This window comes from Lutra lutra, chromosome 9 (genome assembly GCF_902655055.1).
Source record: "Lutra lutra chromosome 9, mLutLut1.2, whole genome shotgun sequence".
NCBI lineage: Eukaryota > Metazoa > Chordata > Mammalia > Carnivora > Mustelidae > Lutra > Lutra lutra.
In genome coordinates, this window is record NC_062286.1 from 98818149 (window position 1) to 98842895 (window position 24747).

A 24747-nucleotide genomic window follows, 5' to 3' on the forward strand; every position below is an offset into this window, starting at 1 on the left:
CCCACATCGGGCTCCCCTACTCAGAGGAAAGCCTGCTTCTCCTTCTCCCTCTGCCTGCTGCTCCCCCTGCTGTGCTCTCTCTCTCTCTCTGTCAAATAAATAAATAATAAAGTCTTTTTTAAAAATAAAAAAAAGAATAACAATAAAAATATTGGTCCAAAAAAAAATATTGGTCCAAAAGAATAAAGTTTATAACATACAATTTTAGTAGATTTTACCTTTTCTGAGGATGAAATGTGGAGATCAAATGTTTAAGACTTTTAATTTGATGACCAATGAATATTTTAAAAATTCCTACAAACAGAACAGTGAGTCACAGAGATGTGAGTCACATCTTGGATTTGGACACACAGTAGACAAAATGGCAGGAAGAGCAGGACCACAGAAAAGACATGGTCCTCAGATCTAATGGCGTTGGCTTCGTGTACATAAACAATTTCTAACATCACTGTGAGCCCTCTGCTCCAAAATCAAAGGTCACGGTGCCATGGAAAAAAAAAAAAAGTTCAAGTTAAGTGCTCAAGCCAATGAAACATTAAACAAGTGCACCTGCATTTTCACAGCAGATAATTCCAGTGGGGATTTTATGTTGCTGTGGATACAAGGGGAGGAACAGCTCAAAGATACTTGTAAAGCAGGGAGGGATTAGAGTATCCAGGGAAATAAGTAAAAGGTATTGCGTTTCATTCCATGCTTCAGGAGGACAGCTACAAAATTAGGTCTAAACATCCTTATCCTTCAAATAAAGAGGGTCACATTGCCAATTTATTGTGAATATGATGAAAGAAACATAAAACTTTTCTTGTTGCTTACCCTTCTGGGTAACAGAAACCTGTCAGCCTGCCAAGTGAATGCTTATTATTTTTATTTTTAATTTTTTCCTTTTTTTTTTTTTTTGGCATAGTAAGGGCAACCAAAGCCAGTGATTTAATTAACTGCTTTCATTAATGCTTCTATTTGAATAAATGGATAATATAGAGAGAAAATAATTATCCTACATCAATTTAAATGTTACCATTTAATTTACTGAAATCTCTGCTTTCTGAATTGTTCACAAGAATGACAAAAATGTTTGCCAAATTACAGTAAATCCTAGTTCTAGACAGGTATTTGACCTAACTGCTTATTTAAAGAGTCAAAGAATAACTCAGATTCGGTCTTAATGATACTCACGCAATGTCACAAAATTCATGGGGAGATGATATAGATGGAACTTAAAAGTTGGGAGTTATGTGAACTTCCAACACCAAAAGAAAAATATAGGGCAAAGCAAGTCAAAATATTTATGGTATGTTTATTAAGACAATCTACCCATTTTTCCCCTGGGAAAAATTTTTTTACTTTCTTCAGCAATATTGTCTTGTTTACTCTCTTCAGCAATATTGTCTTGTTTAGATCACAAAAGAGATTTTTTTTGGATAATGTCTTTGGCTCCTTCATTTTTGTTGTGTTAGTAAGAACAGCATAGCCTCTGCATCCATGCCCATGCTGCTGTCAGTAATGGCGTACTCGCACCTCCGGGTGGAGGGGGAAAGACCAAAGAAAGAGAAACCCAAAGAGGGTGGGGTTAAGGATTCTGAGCACTTCTAAAAGTGGGTGAAGTGTTCATGGGGTGAGGAAGAAGTTCAAAGCTCTCTCCCTAACCTGTTTTCTCTCTTCTCTTGGGTGCCACTTGCATGGTTCTCCTATTTATGGAAGCCCCCTGTAGGAACCAGCATGGTGCCTGGAGAAAAGGACCAAGGAGAAAGTCTCTTAAATCTGCCTGAGTCCAGGCTTGTGTCCTGGGACAATGGATCTAGAATCAACCCTGAACCCAATAACAAGGTCTGAGTGCCTGCCTATAGCAACATAGGTGCTCTATGAATTCTCCAGGGACCCATCAGGGGAGAGGGATGGTGCCAAGGTAAGGGACTGGAGGGAAGGTGTGGGGATTCAGGATCTCAGATGAATAGCTTGTACATCTCAGCATAGAAGTAAAACATAAATCCTTACTGAAAAAATGAAAATGAATGTAATGTTTGAAAGGGTCACTAAACGAGGAAGAATAAAATTTGGAAGTTCTAGCAAAACAAACTAAGATGAAATTGAATTTTGCTTTATAATGTATAGGAAATGATCATATGTGTGTGTGTGTGTGTATGAAGTAAAAATGTTATGCATTTATACTTTGAACATGTTTTTATATACACGGAGCATGTACAAGATGTAATAACAAGACAGCAGTCACAAAAGACCGTCTGGAAAGCCTCTGCACACAAGAGATGGCAAAATAGAAGACACCAATCAGTCAGGTCCCTAAGACTGAAATAAAGCTTTGTGGAGATTCCACAGTGAGGGAGATCACTCCTGGAGGTGTTGGGGGGTGGGGATGAGGACGGGTTTTATGTTGGGGCAAATGCTGGTGGATACAAAGTTTTATTAACACAAGACAGGCAGGTTTCCTCATGCTTGGCAGATAGCTCTTGTTGGACCTTTATTCTTATTGGTGACAGTTTAAGCATGAAGTATACGAAACGCTTTCTGCTAGGTCCAAATTAGTGTGTAAATACAATGATATGGGGTAATGCCTTCAGCTATGTCATGTTTAACGATAAGTTAATAATTATGCCTGGTAAGCCCTGAAGTAATGATATGACCTAGAAGTTATATGATTTTTTGAGAACTAGAAAATGTGGTTTGAAAAACAAGCTCATAAAAACAGGTTAATTACAATGAGCAATTATAGGGGGAAATGGGTTTCCTTACAGATAAGACCACCAATTTTGAGGTAATGTCTACATAACTGGTTACAATACCAAGGGTGCATGTCAGAGTTACATGGGGAGTCTTAAAGATACATTTTCCTAGGCCCACCTTAGCCTGGGAATTATAGCCACAGGAACAGGGGCCCAGGAAACTTTAAAACTACTACCCCCACTCCCACAAGTAGCTCTGATGTACAGAGTTGTTGAGTCTGGAATTTTCACAATCTGTTGCTTATAGAAAAAGTTACTCAACATTAACCTCATGTCTAGGAAGCCGATCACAACATTTTTCTCCAGCACAAGGATATGCAAGTCTTTTTTTTTCTTTTTTTAAGCCCAAGTGCCTTACTATGATGATATATTGGGAAGATTCTGGTTATCCCTTTGAAAGAAATTCTCTTTGGAGAACTCAAGTTAGAGATCAACATGGTGTCCAGAGGCCAGGTGCCCAGTAGTGGGCCTTGCCTGGTTTGGGTCTTATACAGTGGCTCCAAGTGGTCCATTCTCCAGAGGGGCAGGGTACCTGGCAGCCCTACAGAAGGACCATTCCTGGGTTCCCAGGCCTCTCCTCCAAATTTCCACCCAATATCAAATGGTGTAAGGGAAGTGACATTTTGATACATCCTTATTCCCTCGAAGTGCTTGTAGCCACTTTTATTTGCTTATACCAGATCAACAGAATTCAATTGGTGGGTGCTATGAGAAAGCAAGAAAGTGACTAGTAGATTCAGAGCTGAGGCTGGTCGGGGAGATGTGACTAGGAGCGTATGGTGTCCTTAGTCTTTTGGGGAGTGAGGCTGCATATGAGAAAGTTGGGGACAGTAGGATGGAGATGGATAATATTGACCAGTGCCAATGATATCCAAGTAGAGGAAGACTTGTTTAAACAGAGATCTCTGGGTCCCATTCTCCAAGTTTCCAATATAGTAGGTCTGGGATGGGACCCGAGAATTTGTATTTCTAACAAGTTCCCAAAAGATGTCCATGTTGGTGGTCCACTGTTCTAGGCAGAGAAAAATGAGAGGCTCCCAGGGGTTTTGGGTGATTAAGAAAAGTGGAGAGAGTTTAATATAAGTTTTATTTTATTTTTTTTTAAGATTTTATTTATTCACTAGAGAGAGAGAGAGAGAAAGAGAAAGCAGGGGGAGAGGCAGAGGGAGAGGCAGAGGAAGAGGGAGAAGCAGACTCCCCACTGAGCTGGGAGTCTGACGTGGAGCTCAATCCCAGGACCTGGGATCATAACCTGAGCCGAAGGCAGATGCCCAACCATCGGAGTCACCCAGGTGCCCCAGTTTTAATGGAGGAAGTATATGATCCCATTAAGTATTTGAGACACATGAGTAAAGATTGAAATTTTTGTCTTGGCCTTGCTTTTTTTTTTAAGGGAACTCCTGGATTTGGGGTTGGGAGTGTACTCAGAGCCCCCTAAGACTTACATGATCAACTTGAGGTCAGTGGCAGAATAGAGGACCCAAAATATGTCCAGATTAAGGTTTGCAAAGCATCCAAGTATCACAAAAGGGCCTAAGAAACTTCCAATGGCAGCCCATAAAGCAGTGATGGTCAGTGGGAGCCAGAGATGTGGCCCCTACATCCCCGAATCTGGGTAGACAGCTAAAAGGGCAGGGAGCAACTCCAGTTTTCTTCATAGTCAAGCAGCTTTGCAAAATGGAAACACCCCAGAGTGTTGGTCAGCTTGCTTGGTACTCCTGATGTTAAACCAGAGACCATGGCCATTTTAACTGAACTTCAAGAGAAGGTCTTTGCCAGACCAGAACCTTTGGAAGGAACAGATACATAGGGTGGCAGGAAATACCCATGATTCATCCCTAATCCTTGGGGAAGAAAGCATCTTCCATATTAAGGCTCTACCTCCCCAGTCTCTTCCCTCATACAAGAGACAATGCAAAGCAACCACAAGGGAACTAGATATGCAGATTTAATTAGTGGGGCAGTGTTGGTCTAATAAATTTTGAGTGCTAGGCTTTTCCAGATGCTTAGCATGTATCACCTGATTTAACCCTTGTGCCAGGGAAGAGGGTTAAGCAAAGAGGGGCAACTCTCCGTTGTGTCCCTTCAAGGGCCCCAGTATGGAATTACGTCTCAGTTGCACACAACGACCCACTGACCAATGCTTTTGGGGGGTGTTGTTAACTTTCCTCCCTTTCCCACCTCACCACCCTGCAGTCTCAGGTAGTTCCCTGGAATCACCCCCAAATAAACTGCCTGCACCCAAATTCTTTGTTTTCAGCTTTTGAAGGAATGCAACCCAAGACAGGCACTGACATCATCATTTGAAAATGATGGAAATGACCTGATAGTAGAGGGTGGAGGGTGGGCGAGTCTATTACTCAGTCTGCACATGTGGTTTGTACTTTGTGTGACCATGAAGAATGAATGCCCTACTTAACCCCAAAGAATCACAGAAAAAACACACCCACGCACACAAATTGACAATAAGCTTATCCCCCCCCCCCGCCCCAAAGCCCTCATATTGCTCAAAGAGTCTCTCTTTTCTTTTGTTCCGGGAGTCTCTAAAGTGGGCAGTAGTAGATACGAAAAGTTATCCTGAAATGAGCAGGAATGGACAATTTCAGTAAATGAAGATTTTTCTCACTGAATATTAATTACATTTAAATCTTGGAATCTGATTAGGAGACTCAACTGTGATTAGCAACACCAGGGAGTGTGGGTTATCTTTTTCTGGGGGAAGAAGGTCTTTCTCTGAGCTCCACCCAGGGCTGGCCCTCCTCTCCCCTCCCCTACCCGACCCCAGCCACCAGACTGGGGCCTCAGTGTGGGCCCCCTGACAGGTTCCACTGTGATGTCAACATATCAAGAGGCAAGATTCGACCTGCCCCCTGTTGATCTCTGTCTGCTTCCTGGGCAAAGCGGAGGGCAGCAGCTCACACCTGTGCTGTGTTTGCCTGGGTCTCAAAAGGACAATCTGGGAGAGCCCATGTCCATCCATTCAGCGGGGCTGAGACTGACAGGACAGAACAATGACAACCACCAACCTGTTCATGGGGGTTTAGCTCTGAGATCAGCAAGTAAGCACTAACTATTTAATTAGTCACCTAATTAGTGATAGGCCACACTGAAGGTTTCAGATGTCCTCAGACGAATGGGGAGATAAAAAGTCTAATTAAGCTGCCAGCGTTGGGCGGGCGGCTGCCAGAGCCCACAGCTGTGCCGGATGTGTGGCCTGATACCAGGAGGATGTGTGGCCCGCTACCAGGAGGAAAGTTCATCCGGTCCCCACTGAGGCTTCACAAATATGCCTCCGTGGTCCCAGCTCCCCTTAGTCACTGCAGCCCACCCAACCAGATGACGGATGCAGGTTTAGGCAGAAAGGCAGAGATGTCCCCCTCGATGAGATTATTCGGTTGTCTTTGTTGAGAAAACTCTTCCGTGTGGTGAAAGTGGAAGGGAAGGTGAGCCTGGGGCCTTTGCAGCCACCAGCATGTTCTGAGACTGGAAGAGTGTGTTACTCTAGGCACACAAAGGGTTGTCGGGACACCACCCTGGGCTGCTTTCAGTCACTGGCATCCCAGGATGCCACCGCAGGCTCCTCGAGAGATTCTTTACCTCAGAATTTAATTAGGAAGGATTTTAAAATAATGGATTAAAAGGGACTGCTCCATAATTAGGAGTAAATAATACGATGCTCAGAAGCATAGAGACACACGAGCTGAAATAGAATAAACCCGTAACTGCTTCAGCTCAGTGAGCTGATGCCCAAGAGATGGCGAAGGAGCTGTTTGTTCTGTGTAATTCTTGGCTGGGGGCGGGGGTTGGGGTGGGAACCACTTTCTGCCTGGGCCTGAGTTTCTGCATCACTCGTGAGCTCCCGGTGACTGCGATATTGCTGCCGTTCCACAGACCTCACCGTGAGGAAAAACGATGCAAAATGTTAAGATGAGTTCATAGACCTGGCTCCTGTGTTTTTTTTTCCCCCCCTTAGGGAGAGAGAGCACGTGTGAGCAGGGGAGGGGCAGAGGAAGGAGGAGAGAGACAAGCATAAGCATGACATGGGCTCGATCTTACGACCCTGAGCTCATGATCTGAAATCAAGAGTCAGACACTTATCCGATGAAGCCACCCAGGCGCCCCATCTGCTCCTTTTTGGGGGGCATACCATTTCCCTATTTGTCTTTAAAAAATGATTTTGGAGTACTTCGGTGGAAAGCCTGAAATAGTCAAAGCATGGCATTTGGGAAGTTCAGCAGAGCTGCACTGGGTCCGTGAAGCGATTGGTGAAAATAGGACTTCCTAAAGTTTTGTGGGAAAGGGCCTCCTGCTTTCTGAAAAGAGCTTTCAGACTTCGTTGCAAAGCTCTTCTTTGGGAAACACTATTTCCTTGACAAGATGATAGACGCTCACCTCCAGACCTGGCTGTTGATCCAAGAAGAGGAAGTTCCCTGCAGGTCCCAGATGCAAGTGGTGGAGTTCCTAGGGGACAGCACCTTCGGGCTGGCAGCACTGTGGGGGTCCCTGCCATGACCCTCTCACCACGGGTGGGCAGCAGAGGGGGGGCTGACAGCTAACACCAAGTTCTTTCTGCTCTTTCACATGACTGGAGTTTTAGACAAGTCTTTTTACTAACAGTACCGAGAAGGGCAATGTCTATGAAATACTTAACTGTCCAAGCCAAGAACTTTCAGTCCCAAAGAGCCAGGACAACCAAATGAATACCATCTATCAGTTATGAGAACCATAACTTAAAAACAGTTCAGGTCCATGAGGTAAATGTCTTGGGATGCTGAAGAACCTAGATGATTCACCATAAAATATCTTTTTTTTTTTTTAAGATTTTATTTATTTATTTGACAGAGAGAGATCACAAGCAGGCAGAGAGTCAGGCAGAGAGAGAGGAGGAAGCAGGCTCCCCTCTGAGCAGAGAGCCTGATGCGGGGCTCGATCCCAGGACCCTGAGATCATGACCCGAGCCAAAGGCAGTGGCCCAACCCACTGAGCCACCCAGGCACCCCACCATAAAATATCTTAAGAGCTGCCTTTCCCCTCGAATTCATTGCTGTCTACACTACAGGATAAGTGGGGGTTTCCTCCTCATCACTCCCTACCCGAAGAAAGCTCCGTTGGCCCTGACTCCATGCTTGCTGTTGGTCCTCTGCTCAGCTCCTGGCGATCACCATGGGAGCCCATGCCCTGGCAGGGAAGGTGATGGGGACAGGCCAGAAGACGCCTGTGGCCAGAGCCCATACTGGCCATAGGGTGGGGTGTGGGGCCTAAACACAACTTCCCCCTGGGCTCTTCTCAGACCTTCTTGGACACAGCACTCTCAGAAGACAAAGGCAGATGGCCCCTGGGGGTGGGGTGCTACAAATTACCTGAGCCTCACCCTGACCTTGAATTACCCTATACCTCCACCAGCCAGTCAGGAGCTGTAGGAGGGTAGATGGAGAGTGTAGGAAGCTCTGAGAGCAGGATTGCCACTCTTTGGCCCAGCATTGGAGGACTGAACAGGACTGGGAGGACAGGGACACACCAATGGATGCTGGTATGTGTCCCTAGGAAAACACATGTCACCCATTTCACTGAGAACCGAGGGGCCCAGGAGGCCTTGCTCTAGCAAGGACAAGGAGATGCAGGTGACTCATAGGCCTGACAATCAAAGACAAGAAGGTGTATCTGTGCAGATGTAACTGAATGGGTAACAGCTAAGGACTGGCTAGAATGTTGCACTAAAACAAATAAATAAACAAACCGAAACATCACCCTCACGATTCCCCCCTCCCTCGGAGCTGCGTCCTACTGGATTAGTTGATGACTTAGGGCAAGTCCTTTCAGCTGCCCCAGGAGCGCCTCAGCACTTCAGGAAAGAAGGACATCACAAGGGAAGAGAATTTATATAGCGACTGCTTTTGGTGTCCTTTGAAGGGGACAAATGCTTCGTAATTTTTTGGCATGTACATGATGTGAGGACAAAGAGTTGTCTGTTTTGTCACCAGCTGACAGAATTACCAGATTTTCTGGAAAAGAGGTTGCTGTACTGGGCCTCATGTGGGCTTTCCGGGAACCACAGTGTCCCAGCTGAGTCTAATAGTGCAGTGCGGAAACATCAGGAAGACGACTTTTCTAAATCTTGCCTCCAAAACATGGGTTTAATCCTCACCAGGGGTCAATGTTTGGTGATCATTTCCATTTTATTTCAGGTCATATCATTTATAACATTCTAGTTCAAATAGCAGTTAAGCTGGTAAAGTAAAATATGCAGTAGGTTACTATGGTGATTGCTAATTTAAAATAATTAGGGAAAATAATGAGAAAACTATTTCCTCTGTGAAGGATTCAAGATCCGTAAACTGATACCAGCCTATTTTTAGCATCTGTAATCTGTGTAATGATGACAGAGAACTAGTAGTGCTTTAAAATGCTTTAAAAAGGTCTGTCTGATTGAGGAATTTAATCAACCAAGTACTTATATCCAAATTTCTACTTGTCATTATTAAATTTAAGTTGATTCCACAAAAAGAAAATTATATGTATATATCTTCAGGTAATCATTTAAAATAAGATGTAATGAATAAGTATGTAGGTGAACGAAGACTTCAGACCTGTTTTTGCTAACTGCTTGACTACTATGATTTCACCAATCCGCACAGATAATTTATCATTCAGAAATGGTCATTTGTGACTTGCTGTTTGGAGTCTTAGAGAAGAGACCCTTCAGCACGAGGCAAGCCCTCAAACTGTAGCGTGGTTTACAAGCAAAAATGAATATTTCCAGATGCTTCTCAGTATTTCTTTCTTGCAATGAAAGATTGCTATAGACTGACTACAATATTTAAAGCATGTGAGCTCTCTTGCTGATTTCAGTAATGACATGTGACTTATTTCTGATTAACTAGGGGTATGTTCCAGATAATTGAACAAATAGGCTGGGAAGTGGAAAAAAAAATCTTTATCTGGTTAATGTGATATCAAATGAGCAGAGTAACCCTGCAAGGTTAGCTCATCTCCTTATCAACCAGGGACAAACACCTGTTAGGGGTCATTTCCTCCCTCCCTTTCCTTGTCTGACCCCTTCCAAGGCCTCACGCTTGGGCTGCTACCTTTGATGACTTCTGGAGGAGTTGGGGGAAGTGGGCTATTATTTCTCATCTTCTTATCTCTTAGCACCTATAGTTTTATTTTTTTTAAAGATTTTATTTATTTATTTGACAGAGAGAGAGATCACAAGTAGGCAGAGAGCTAGGCAGAGAGAGAGAGGGGAAGCAGGCTCCCTGCTGAGCAGAGAGCCCAATGCGGGGCTCCATCCCAGGACCCGAGATCATGACCTGAGCAGAAGGCAGAGGCTTAACCCACTGAGCCACCCAGGTGCCCCTACACCTATAGTTTTAAATAGGAACTAAAGTTTCTCATGTGATCCGGAGCAAAAGATTTAGAAAAAACTGGACTCATTTGATTCAGGAGTCTGTGGTTCTCCAAAGTTAGGGTATTTTAAGACATCCGTGAGACTTTAAAGAAAAAATAAATGAGGAGGGGTGCCTGGGTGGCTCAGTCATCAAGCGTCTGCCTTTGGCTCAGGTCACGATCCCAGGGTCCTGCTCAGCGGGAAGCCTGCTTCTCCCTCTCCCACTCCCCCTGCTTGTGTTCCCCCTCTTGCAGTGTCTCTTTCAAATCAATCAATCAATCAATCAATCAATCTTTTTAAAAATAAATAAAATAAATGAGGAAACCAAGTCTGAGAGAAGTGAGACAAGGCTTCTAGGGTCCTGCATCAGGTGGTGGTGATGCCAGACAATGACCCAAGTGCTGGGACAACAACCTAGGTCTCTTCCTTTCAGGGAGGGGCTGAAATTCAGTGAGCAGATGGAGAGCTACTCAGGGGAAGCTGAGAACCCTTGGGAATCCCCTATCAGGAAAATGGGCTCTGAAAGGAAACCCGTTTAGGGCTGTGAGGGTAATAAAGCAGCGCTGGAGAGACACATGGGCCTCAGTCTTCCCTGTGGGGTTTTTCTCTGTTCCTTGGCACCCAAAATGCAGGGGCTAGAAGAAAGGTCCTAACCCGCCTGCCATTACTGAAAGCCTCTTTGTGATATGCAGTATCAAAATTGATTTCCAAACCTTCCTGATTGTATGGAGCACCTGCTAAAATACAGAGTCCCAGAGCCATCCCTAGAAGTTTTGGATTCTGTAGGTCTGGTGCTGGGGCTGGGAATCTACCCTTTGACAAATGTTGTAGGTGATTTTTATGATTCAGCCAATAAGGGAAACACTAGTATAGATTGGGGTTGGCAAACTTCTGGAAAGGGTCAGAGTGTACATATTTTAGGCACTGCTGGCTAAACAGCCTCTCAAATCTGCCACTGTATCAAGAAAACAGAGACAACATAGAAATGACTATGACTGTCTTCCAATAAAGCTTTATTTACAAACACAGGTAAAGCCACATTTGACTCAGGGGTTATAGTTTGCCAACCTTAGATCTAGAATATTGCACTGATTCATTAATCAACCTAGACAGGGTATGTAGGTGACAAAAAAAAACTCGGGGTTTTTTCTTTCAAGAAACCATCTCAGGTGTAGAAGAGAAGAGCTCCTTTAAAAACAAAGAAATCAAGTAAAACAACTCACCAAAATACCAACGTCTCTAGGAAGGAAATTCCAACATTGGATGCACCAACCACAACAATCTTGGCATTGACAGTTATTTTAGGTTCCAATGTCAGTTTTCTGTTCGTATGGTTCAAGGCATAACTCAACTGTAATAAAAGATACAAAGAGGAAGAGACACTTGAGGAAAATATTGTCGAGTCTGTACTCCCAGACTGACAATTATGTAGAGTTGTTTAACCAGGACATTACCCACAAATCAAACTGAACAGTGCCATGCACAGCTATGGTGACATTTAGGGAAAGGTATTTTTAAGATATTAATGTAAGAAGATGGGACTACACCTAAGACCTGGTCTGGGTCACATCAAGATGCTTGGTTTACATCATTTTTGCCTTATTGTTGATGGATGTTTCCTATAGAACTGAGACCCTTTATGATTAGAAGCAGTAATGTAAAAATAATCCCACAAGAAGATAGACAAGTTGCTCCTTGAGAATCTGGAGTTTCATGAAGGGTCCTTCTGTCCAAGATTACCTTGAAAACTTGAACAACAAATGGACTGCAATTGTTGGGTAATTTAAGGCAAGTATGAACTCTTTCCATTCTGCATCCATCACGCTACTTAACACAGTGCCTTGCGCACAGGGGCTCAGTAATATTTGTAAAATGACAATCTTAGTTGAATGACAAAATATGTCGGATAATAAAGGTTAGTCAATCTTGTAGATGATCTGAGGTCAGAAAGGTTAGAAACAGAGGTTAGAAACAGATTAGAAACATGTTAGAAACAGAAAAAGTAATTGGTGATCATTTTAATGTCCATATTTGAAAAATGTTTCTGAGTTGATTTATTTGATTCACTTTCCTGCAGAGGCTTCAGTGGAAGCAGTAAATGTACAGAGGAAGGTTTTACAAAGCGATGATGGGGTACTCTCGAAGGAATGTTAGATCATGTCAGAAGACCATGGTTCTATTTTTAATTTATTAATTCAACACACATTTATATATTTTTTTAAATATTTATTTATTTGACAGAGAGACACAGCGAGAGAGGGAACACAAGCAGGGGGAATGAGAGAGGGAGAAGCAGGCTTCCCACCAAGCTGGGAGCCCAATGCGGGGCTCGATCCCAGAACCCCGGGATCATGACCTGAGCCGAAGGCAGACGCTTAACGACTGAGCCACCCAGGTGCCCCAACACACATTTATATTTGATGCTTATTCTGTGTCTGGAAGGACTACAGCTGACTTCTCATCAGAAACAATGGAGGCCAGAAGACAGTGGAATGACAATCACACCAATACACCCCACTCTGTTAAATTCTGATTACATTAGCATTAATTCATCCTACAGTTCAGACATCTTCAAATTCCAATAGACCAAGTTTATTTTGCATTTCTTAAAACCCTGAGTTACTAGGAGTTTGGGAGTCCAATGGTAAAGTTCAATGGCAAAGTCCTATTTAGAGCACCTTCTGCTACTTGAGGTAACATGGGTATGGTCACATGCTTTGCCATTTACAAGGGAACATGTAAAATTTAGAGGATAAATCTCTTCTCTCTAGCTCTATCTAGCCTAGCAATATGGAGGTAGAAACAGTCTTGACCCAATGTAATATAATGTTTGGAGACTTTAGATTCTCCATAATTAATGCTGCTGATGCCTGTCAGCATGTTCCCACCTTTAATGAGGCACACTATGGATTGTGGAAGAGACGGAGCTTGCCTCCATCTTTAAGAGGGGACTCTGACTGATATAAGTCAAGTCCCATAATCCCACCTTCCTTGCTCAACAATTGGCCCAGGATAGACACATGACTTGTGTTGGCCTAATTGGAGTGAAGCCCAGGACTTTCTTTTCCCCAAGTTTTTATTTAAATTCTAGTTAGTGAACATACACTGCAATGTTGGTGTCTGGAGTAGAATTCAGTGATTCATCACTCACATACAACACCCAATGCTCATTATATCGTGTGCCCTCCTTAATACCCATCCCCCATCTAGCCCATCTCCCACCCACTCCCCTCCATCACCCCTCGGTTTGTTCTCTGTCTTTAAGAGTCTCTTATGGTTTGTTTCCCTCTCTCTTTTTTCTGCCCCTCCTCCAATATGTTCATCTGTTTTGTTTCTTAAATTCCACATATGTGTAAAATCATATGGTAGCTCTCTTTCTCTGATTGATTAATTTCACTTAGAATAATACAGTCTAGTTCCATTCATGTTCTGGTGAATGGCAAGATTTCATTCTTTTTGATGGCTGCCTAATATTCCATTATATTACTATAGTATCCCATTATATATGTATATCACCTCTTCTTTATCCATTCATCAGTTGATGGACATTTGGGCCCTTTCCAGTTTGGCTTTTGATAATCCTGCTATAAACATCGGGGTGCAGGAACCCCTTTCAAATCTGTATTTTTGTATCCTTTGGGTAAATACCTAGTAGTGTAATTGCTGGATGATAGGGTAGTTTTATTTTTAACTTTTTGAGGGACTTTTATATTATGGTTGAAAAGAAAAACCTCTTATCTTCTAGAGAGTACTGGGGTATAGGTGTGAAGCCTGAAATGGTATAGTCATCATGCCACCAAGAAGGAAACCATCCTGGTTGAAGCCTCAAGAGAACCACCGAGAAGTGGAATAGGAATTCCTTTCAAACTCTATCTGGAGCCCATGCTATCTTTGGAGTCTTCAGTTATATGAGCAACAAATACCAGTTAGCTATCGCCACAGTGGGGCTGCATAACAAACTACCACAAAAGGCACTGGCTTAAAACAGTTGTCATTTGTTCTCACTCACACATCTCTGGGTCAGCTAGAAGTATGTTGTTGAAGGCTGGGTTCAGCTGGGTGTGGCTCCAACTTGGCCTCCATGTCTCTTACCTTTATTTTGATGAGAGATAGCTGGTGAATGTGCTTTTGGCAATGGTAGAGTGTAAAAAGTGAGAATTGGCAATACTTCTTCAGCCTGGCCAAAGCAAGTCATGTGGCTGAGCCCACCACCCACAAGATGGGGAAGTAGACCTGCCTGTCATGAGAGGAAACTCAGAGGCACCCAGCAAGGGCACAGCCCAGGGAGGGACAAATAACTGGGGAGAAAGACACAGCCCACCCCATTTCCTTGGTTGTTTAGGACAGTTTATTTCTTTTATATGCAACTGAAAATTCCTTAAGCTGACACATTTTCTAAATGACAATAATGGATGTATCATTTGGGTGAAAAAATGTCTGTTCTTCAAATAAATATCACTCTAACCTGCTCGATAAGAATTTCCCAAGACATGTCAAGGAGGAATTTTTTGAGAAAAGTAGTTTATTCTGGTATCTGTGGGAGCCACCATGTACTGTGTGCTAATTAATTTCCAAGATGAGCAGGATGGCAGCCGATTCACTCTAGCCAGCCCTGGGTCTAGTGGTTTACAGTGAGGAAGACAGGAAACATAGATGTTGGTATGATGGCATCTGATCACAGGTCTAATTAACAGACTTAAAATGCCAGCATCTTAACAGAGGTCATTACTCCAAGATTCCTTCTGTAGGAGGTATGTTCAGACATTCCCCTCTGCTATCCAGAAGTGCACACAAAAAACACTGTAGCATGGGCAGTAATGAAATTCCCTGGTAAAGAATTAGATCCCATTTATGAAACAGCTCCTGTATCAGTGATACAAAGGCGGCTGGGGAACAGAACAGAATGGCTTCTGTTTCCCACACAATAGCTTTCAGGCCAACAGCTGCCAGGCCTCAGAAATCACCTTTCTAACTGCTGAATACACAAAGTGGCCTCGGGGTGTCAAGAGTTAGCCATCAGTACCAAGGATGGTTGGGTGTCTCGGGAGAGTGATCAGGCATCACAATGATTTTCAGTAAACCCATGTGTGCAGGCTTTAATTAAAAACATATTCATCATCAGGTATGATGAGGTGACCTGAAAAAAACACATTTTTCTTTTGTTGGGATAGATGGTTTTTAAATACCTTGAAAAAAATTCTTCCCAGCCTGGAAATGTCTTTCAGTGACAACTACAAATGAAGACTCCTTCAGCTGCTTTATAAAGGGATTATTTTGCCCATAAGCAGGAGTACAAGTCATTTTTGAAGGAAAGCAGAATATTTCCTTCCTTTCTGTTCCTCCAGCTACAGGTTTTCTTCAGGGGTGCGGGGGGAAGGGGGAAACACCAGGTATGTAAGATTTTTAAAATCAAGTGAGCTCTTCCTTTTCTTTGTCTGAATATCTACCAAATATGTCCCACACATTGGAAGCCTAGTTTTTTATTTTTGTTTTTTATTTCCTTAATAGTGAAGTAAAAAGAAAGCTTTCTTTGCTGACTCATATTTTATAAACAGAAATTAAATATGCTTTGTGGTAGTAAGTTATTTCAAAGACAAAAGAGATGAAATTCTGTAAGCCATTTAATTACATACCAAACCAGCGACAATATGGGGGAGAAAATAGATTCTTACCTCCATGTCTTGGGAACCCATTTATAATTCTTATTTTTCTAATGATATCAAGTTAGCATTTTTAGATAAAAGGATACTTTTTTTTTTCAGATGAATTTATTTATTTGAGAGAGCATGAGAGAGAGTGAGCAGGGGGAGGGGCAGAGAGAGAAAGAGAGGGAGAATCCTCAAGCAGGAGACAGAACATGGAGCCTCACACAGGGCTTGATCTTATGACCCTGAGATCATGACCTGAGCCGAAATCAAGAGGCGGACATTTAACTGAGCCACCTGGGTGCCTCAGACAAAGGGATAATTTTATTATTTTTTTAAAGATTTTATTTATTTCTTTGATAGACAGAGATCACAAGTAGGCAGAGAGGCAGGCAGAGAGAGAGAGAGAGGGAAGCAGGCTCCCCGCTGAGCAGAGAGCCCGATGCGGGACTCGATCCCAGGACCCTGAGATCATGACCTGAGCCGAAGGCAGCGGCTTAACCCACTGAGCCACCCAGGTGCCCAAAGGGATAATTTTAAATGTTGAGATCACCATGTCCCAGCGAGAAGGAATAAAACACATATCATGGCATGTAAGTAGACCTTCTAAGGCTAAAGGAAGTGTTCCTTGAAATTGACAATGAGTCTTCTAATGAGTTTAAACTGACACCTTCCATTCAACCCCAGACAGGAGAAGAAAGAATATTATGGGATATCCCTGTTAGAAAATTCTAGAAAACTCTGGAGCTTGAGGTGGGGGAGGGAAATTACAACAAAGGTCAGGCTAAGGGGGATACTGAGTTGAGTTGAGAAAACGGAACAGAACAGAAATGGGCACGATGCAGTCCTCACCTATTCACCTGTAATTTCCTGTGAGCTTCTGAAACAGAAGACTTAGAAGTGAATGAGCCACTAGAGGAGGTTTTAGTTGCTTTTGTCTATTTAGTTGGTTTGTTCACTGCCCTTCACTTAGACTGGTTGCTTCCTGAGGTCAGGAACTACATCTTTGCTTTTTGAGGCATTTGTTTCGTTTGGGTTTTGTTTTGCTTATTTTATCTGAGTTATTCCTGCCATACGTTTTTTGGAGATTTAATAAATGGCAAAAGAATTGATACATTAACTTTTTCATGAGCCCTTATTAAAGAGGGTTGACATAACTTCCACTGTTTCAAATTATTTCAGCTGGTTCTTAAATGAGCCAGTTGCTTAAATGAGCAAACAAATGATTTAGCTATAATTAGAACAACTTGTTATTAAATCGGATCTTTTTAGTAGAAATGATATTGATGTACACAGTCAGTTGAATTGATGCCCTGATTCACATATAGTAACCAAGAGACATTAAATGTACAGTTTTGTGTTTTGTGCATGTTTATTAACTGTTTTGTGTTTACAAAAAATTGGTCAAAATATAATTTTCCCTGATATACGCAGACCTTAGTTCCGTGTTTCCACATCTGATTTGGTTTCTCTTATGCACTTAGAATGAGATAGAATGAGTACAAAAGCGTTATTGAAACTCAATTTCAGTAATAGATCCAAAATCAGAAGTTACTAAGATTACAAATAGGCCAATAAACTAGGAAACAATCAAAATAAATATAAATGATCCTACATAATAAATGCAAGGTTCATACTAAAATGGAACATGACAATATCTATGGTGATTCTTTTTCTAATGGTACCATTTCATTTGGGGGTTACCTTCAACCTCCAGGATCATTAGACTGGGCACTATTAGCCCAGTGGTAATGTTTGGGCTTCTTTTCTTAATTCTGCCACTGGTTGAAATTCTGAGCCTCTCTTCCTTAAATATCAGTTTCCTCAGGTGTAAAATGGAAGTAAATTACACAAACCTCTGCCTTCCTCAGCAGGCAAACATGGAACTATTCATTAAACAACGTCTACAAATACTTTGAGCTTTTCAGGCAAAGATGTTACACAAGGTAAAATTGCACATCCTCTCTCCCGTCTGCAATATGAAAGGCAAATCTTCGAAAAACACATTTTAAAAGGGCAAAACAATGAGCTCAATTTTCAGCTCCACACCCATGTATATATATTTTTTCTTACAGAAAGCTTCCAAAGACTTCAAAGGGAGCTCTGTCCATGCAAGAAAATGGAAGACGGAGAGATTCAAAGCCATTAGGAATAGAATTTCTGAAATTCTTAATAAGCCCACTTTTGCTTTATAAATGTAATTTTTCCCTTATGCTTCTCCATTCTCTTTGCTTTTTGAGAGGCCTTCTGTTTCCCAATTGGATCAAAACAAATGACAGATTGATATCCGTGTTAGTTTCGAAGTCCCAAGTTCACAAGTTGAGCTCTTTGGGGCAAAGTATGATAATCCTTACCAAATAAAGAAGGGGTAGAGAGGTACAGACAGGTAAAAGAGAACTAATAAGTTAGAGATCACTTCCACATTACAAGTGTTCAAGAGTCTGGTAGGAACACCAAGGCCACTGTCCTGAGAAAGCAGGAGGAGGCCATGAAGAAGAGGCTGTGATTTTGATTCTCTTAACTTTCCCAATACGTTTCGTAGCCCCAGCACTCCAGAAAAAATGTGAGCTGTTCAGCCTATGTTATCTGCTGAGGGCAATGATGAGCCAAGGACACTTTCTGGCTTGCATTCATCACACGAGAAGAGCATACCCCAAATTGTGCCACGTGGGCGGGGTGGGCTGTGGTTGCTGCAGGATCTGCTCCAGGTACACTCTAGGTGCTCACAAAATAGTTGGGAGGTGAACGAAGAGCTACTGTATTGCCTTGACAGATTTATTAGTAACATATACCCACGAAGAATTGTTATTTCAAGAACCATATGCTTTTAATTCCTTTACATTTTCCCCATTATCCTGGGCAAATAGTAGGAGTTTAATAGATTTCTTGTCGCGTACTCCCACAGAGATTGAATCCTAGCAGAAGAAAGAAGATTCCTATATCAGTTAGGGTTGGGCTTGACTGCGTACGACAGAAAACCCAGCTGAAACAGAAAACAGTAGCTTAAACAGGATGGAAGATAATTTCTCTTTTATGCAAAGGAAATCTGGAAATAAGTATAGTCCAGAGTTATTGAAGCAGGTGCCATAAACTTATCAAAGACCCAGACTTCTCCCTGCCTAATTCCCCATCCCAGTGTAAGGCTTCCATTCTCACAGATGGCCCAGGATGGCTGCTGGAGATCAGAAGTTATTCCCTCATTCCAAGTAGCAGAAAGAAGGGAGGAAGGAAGAAAAAAGGAGGCTTCCTCCCTTTACACAGCCTTCCCAGAATTCCCATTCCAACTATTTCTACCTCCATCTTGGTGGCCAACACTGAGTCACACAGTCAAGTCAAATGTAAGGAAGAGTGGGAAATAATCCTAATTGGGTGCATCACTACCTTGAATAAAATTGAGGTTCCATTAGTAAGACTAAAGGGAGGAATGGCTATTGGGGGCAACTAGTGGTCTTTGCCATAGTTCCTGAAGCCACTATAATTCATTGAGTAAATTTATTCAACTTGCATTTTTCTTATATTTCTTTTATCTACTCCTCCTGTACTGATCCTTCATACACTCTTACTCCTCACTTGGATATTATCACTATTTTTCAAACATGATAAAAAGTTAAAATTGTGGCCACCCTCTGACCCTAACTTGTGACCATTCTTATACACTTATATAGGGAAAAAAAAAAAAAGTGGGAAGTTGAGTTGAGTGATGTCACTGGATTTCATCAATTCTAGGATGTGCATTTTTCTTACATGTTGGCATCCCTGAAATCAACCTCACAGTCAATATCATTTTAACCATTGCAGTCAGCTGGGCAGCAGCAGTGACACAATTCCTTTCCTGAGTGTGGGGGGCTTGGTCATGGCTAGTCATTGACATCACTTCTGGAGAGTTCTCTATATTATGTGTGCAACACATGTGGAGTTTAACTGCTACTGACAGTGTTTTCAGAAAGATTACAGCATGATTGGCATTAAAATGAACACTTGTTGTGTTCCCATAAAGGCTCAGAAACTGAACAGCAGGGTGCAAATTTGATATTAGTGAAGCAAATATTAGTCATTGGAGGAATAGCCTTAATTCCATATTTTCTTGCAATGCAACAATCAAATGCTTTATAGGAGCAAATAAAAGATGACAGATACCCACAAGTAGGTACCTGTGTTACATTTTGTTGCTAAGACACATGCAAAAGTTTTATTCACATCACATAGGAAACAGTGCTATTGAAGGGAATGTAAATTGCTTCTCCTTTCGGAATAGGTGAAAGAAATTTCAAAGCAATGAGACTTACATGACTGATTCATATTCTATCCAGGACTCCCATTAAAACATTGTTTCATGGCTTAATTTGCCACTTTTTTTTCTTCCTGGTACATAAAATAAAGGTACACCTTATAAATGATGGTGCCTTAGATTTGATGCAGTGATTAACTCACTTGTTTTTAATTAAGAAACCACCCTGAACAAGCCACTCATAAAATCACTAAAAGTATGATTGCTTTGATGCATATATGAGCATTGGCAAGGGAGATCCCCTGTTGGCTTTTCAGAGACACAGATTCACTGATCCCCAATGTTGGACATGCTGGCACGTGTACCAAGATAACCTTGAATGGCTCCACATCCCTCCCTTCCTACCATGAGGCAAGCATTTAGAAATGTCCTTGGAGCCTCTGCATCACACTAATTGAATCTTGCCTGGCATGTTTCTAGCTACTCGGCGCTCCACGTATCATCTTCAGTACAGTGTCATGCACAAATGGAAGAAATGACTTCTCTAGTGAGAACTCTCAGGGAAAAGCAAATCCATGGCAGGGAAATGGTTTGTGGGATCAACGACCTGACTTTGTATTTTTCTCAAAGCACAAATTACTAATACATTATACATGTAGCTCCTAAAAAACTTCCTTGCTGCTTAATCATTCTCAATTTCTATATCCCCATGAAAGACCTGTGTGTGAGCAAATGAAATGAAGTTATGGTCTCAAAGGTTTTGCAAACACTCAAATTCAAAAGTGATGGAAAACACTCTTCCTGTTAAACTATGCCCTTCTGAAAAGATGGCATTCTCCTACAGGTATCTGAAAATAAAAATGGTTCTTCAGGCATGAAATGAAAAATGCATGTATGTATGTGTTTACAATATAGAATTTGACTCTGAATGTCTTAATAATTATGTAAGGAGTCAGAGAAATATATGAAATAATCTGTGATAAGTATACTTTGAGATTTTTGTTAATCTCAAAAAAGAAAGAAGAAGAAGAAGCTATATCATTGGTTATTTTCCTTATCTAAAAAAGTAAGAGTAAGGTTTATAGAGCTATATGGTGTATCATCTGTCTGAATACTGTTTTAAAGAAATAAGCTTTCAGGTCATCCTTCTCTTTCCATCCCACATCATAAAGGGTGGGACGTGTGGTTTATCAGGGATGTCCAAACAGTTGAAATGCTTGACAGTATTTTGCCTTTAATATCCTAGAAGTAGACTGGAATCTGCCTATATTTCTATAGAAACAACAACAAATACATAGCAGAGAGCTACAATGTCACAGTGTCTTGTCCCCAGTCAGAGAAGTACCTGGAAAAAGTGTTTGAATGAAATCAATATTCTAGCAACAAAGCCAGTCTAACTTGTTGGAGAAGGCAGTTGGATATGTGAGATGATTCTTGCCTCGGGGCATCAGGATAAACCCATTCAGTACCCTGATGCCAGAAATTCTGCCATCAAAACTTTAACATAGAGCTTAATGCAACAATGTCAACTCAACAAATACATCTTGAGCATCTACCATGTGCCAAACATTGGTCTATGTGCTGAGCTAAGAATGAAGCGTGGTTCCCATCTTTAATTAGCAATAAGTCAGGTGACAGACCTATAAACAAGTAAAACACAGTACATAAAATGCAGTGATAAGGGGATTGTGTCAGCAACCTATTGCTATGTAACAAACCAATCCAAAATTTAGTGGATCAAAAGAACACATTCCTTTAGTTCATGATACTGAGGATTGGTAGCAAAGGCTTTGCAGAGCTAGGCAATTCTGGAAACAGCTAATGTTTGGGTGGTCTGGGATGTCAAGGAAGTCTTTCTGGAGAAAGTGCCAACTGAGCTGGATTTAGAAGGATCAATAAATGTTCAGATGGACAAGGGAAAGAACTTTCTGGATGAGAGGGAAAAGCCAGGAAAAGGGTCTGGAAGGGTGACACCTCCCACTGAAATACAGATCAGTCTTTATAAATGCATTTTCAGAGGCTGTCCTGAGAAGGCAGAATGGTTCTGTCTGGGCAATCCAGGAGGCGAGTAGGACACCGAAGGGGAGGGAGAGGAGGAGCAGAGGTCAAGAGAGAAGGCTGGGAGAGAAAACCCACAACCAGCTGTGTTGGTGCTGCCATCTCCCACCTCTGGGAACAGAATAAGATGAGAACTTTCCATTCTCTTAGGGGAGAGGCTGTTTGCTCAGGTCACATACGTGACTATTTGCACTGCCGGTTTAGACCTCTGATTCATTTGTTAGGAAAATGACAACCATGGAGGAAAAGAAGTAATTTTCCTGAGCACCTCTGTCCAACTGAGTGCTATTCCCAGATACAGCTTTTCAGTCGCACTGTCTCCCTACTATTTATTTTCACCCCCAGTGATTTTCAACATGCTTGCTTGTCCTGGGAGCAAGCTAAGATGCCTGACTCTCTTTTTCATTTGGAAGGTGTGCCTTCAAGCGCACTTTCAGTCTTTCAGTTAGGCTCATTATTCCTGTTGACTTCCAATTGTACCTCTGTTTGTCTGCAGGAATTAAGTCTATCTCTTTCAACTCAATGCAAACTATGGTTTGTATTCTTTTTCACATGACTTAAAAACTCTGCACACCAAAAGTTTCCCTAGGCTTTTTTGTGAGAGCAATGCACAATGATTGTTTGGAGAGAAGAAGCCTTTCTGCAAATTCCTATGGAGAATGCTAAGGCTAAAAACAAAGTTCAAAGGAATTTGGTCAGAATCAATGGGTTCAAGAGGAAGGAAGACAACAAACCGGCTTCTTTTGAAATGGAAAAGAAGGGAGCTAAGCAGAAACTGCCACAGGAAGAAACTGACAAACAATAAATGGGAGTGGCCACTGCCCAATTAACACAGAGATACATTTTAATCAAACACAGGAGGCTAATTTCAGTCATTCAGATGCTTCACATTGGAGCAGGGAAAGTCAAGGTCTTGATCCCACTGCTAATTCTTAAGAACAGATGAGCCCATTGCATGGAAGAAATTAGTTCAGAAAATTTTCACTTTCCTTCTTCTCCTCATTCTTTTGAATCAATTCCTAATGATTTTGAACACTTTTTAGAAATGCTAATTCCATGCTCTCAACAGAACTTTCCCAAAATGAGCATTTAAATATCTGAAATTACAACACACACACACACACACACCACTACCACCACCAACACCACCAACACCAACACCACCACCACCACCACCACCACCAACAACAACAACAATCCTGCTATAATTAATTAATACAAAAGGCCTTGCCATGCCTGGAAGAGAAGCTGGCTTGCCACTGATGTGGGAAACACCTATGGGATGGCAGGTGTGAATTCAGGGTGCTTAAGACCCCACACACACAAAATCAAGCAGGAGTCCTCAGGAGAAGGTTCCCCTTTGCTTCACCTTGTTCTATAGTCAAACACAAAACTATTTTCAGAGAGAAATCCCCTAAAATCCCTCTTGGTGGGATGGAAGGGAATAGGCAAGCATATTGCCCTGTCTTTACACCTGTGCACCGCTGACATCATGCTTCAGTGCAAAGACAGGCCCGCCCTTTTAATTTCTCACATGCACGTCAGCGGTAAACAGTCCCAGCGTTCGTGTTAATGACACCATCTGGCGCCTCCCATAACTGTGTAGCGTTCGGCTTCCAAACAAGATGTAATGGCAGCAACACATGAAACCCACTGACATTTACAGTAAGGAAATTTATTATCAGTCATCGGTTTGGTATAAATGTGTTTGCATGACTGCTGGGGCTATAAAATCATCACCTTTGCCAGGCAAGCGAAGGTGCAATAAATAATGGATTTTAAGCCATGCATGTACTACCAAATCATTAAACATTTATCACACGGGCACAATAGCATCTTCAGCAACAGTTACCACTTGAAAAATTAATGCCACTTTGGAGGGTTAAGTGAAAACCACTTAGTCTAAGCTTTAATGATTTTTAACAGGGTTTGGTATAAAATACAAGGATTTTTTTCATTTTGAATTTTTTAGTTGAATATGATATATATGTAAATACCTCTTCTATGACAATTTTCTCATGAGGAATCACCACCCCATGTTCTTTTGTTTAAAAAAAAAAAAAGACTCAAAAATATAAGCTGAAATGTTTCTTGAAAGAAATCATTGTTAAAACCTTTTCGAAACTAGGGGCGCCTGGGTGGCTCGGTGGGTTAAGCCTCTGCCTTTGGCCCAGGTCACGATCCCGGGGTCCTGGAATCGAGCCCCGCGTCCGGCTCTCTGTTCAGCGGGGAGCCTGCTTCCCTTCCTCTCTCTCTGCTGCCTCTCTGCCTACTTGTGATTTCTGTCTGTCAAATAAATGAATAAAATCTTTAAAAAAAAAAAAAAAACCTTTTTGAAACTAGAAATGACACAAGAAAGGTACTTTAGGAATCAGATGGCCTTCTTCCTTTTAAAATCCTTGACGGATTAGTCAGTATGGCTGCAATTAAATCATTTTAACTTTGAATTAAGGAAATAAGTAAGTATTAAGTCAAAACACACCAAATCCCCTGAGAAATCTAGCCACATTTGTCCCTATTACTTACTCCTTTAAAATGCTCTCCCTACGGGGGGCCTAATGATTTTCTCTTATATATTTGTTCATTGGGAATCCATGGCTTAAAAAGAAACCCACAGAAGTAATAATTCAAAATACAAATAGACTGGAGGATGGTTATTTGCTTTATGGAGAATTTATCAAAGAAAACTCTTCA

At 41.8% G+C, this 24747-nt stretch overlaps 1 protein-coding gene across 3 annotated transcripts in view; it reads right to left on the reverse strand.

The window, feature by feature from the left end:
- Positions 1-24747, reverse strand: part of CFAP61 (cilia and flagella associated protein 61) — a 298721-nt gene that overhangs the window by 118574 nt on the left and 155400 nt on the right. For all 3 annotated transcript variants that reach the window (XM_047743846.1, XM_047743844.1, XM_047743845.1), the window contains exon 18: positions 11346-11473. In XM_047743846.1, the coding sequence (XP_047599802.1) occupies positions 11346-11473 (128 nt within the window). The remainder of the gene's footprint in view (positions 1-11345; positions 11474-24747) is intronic.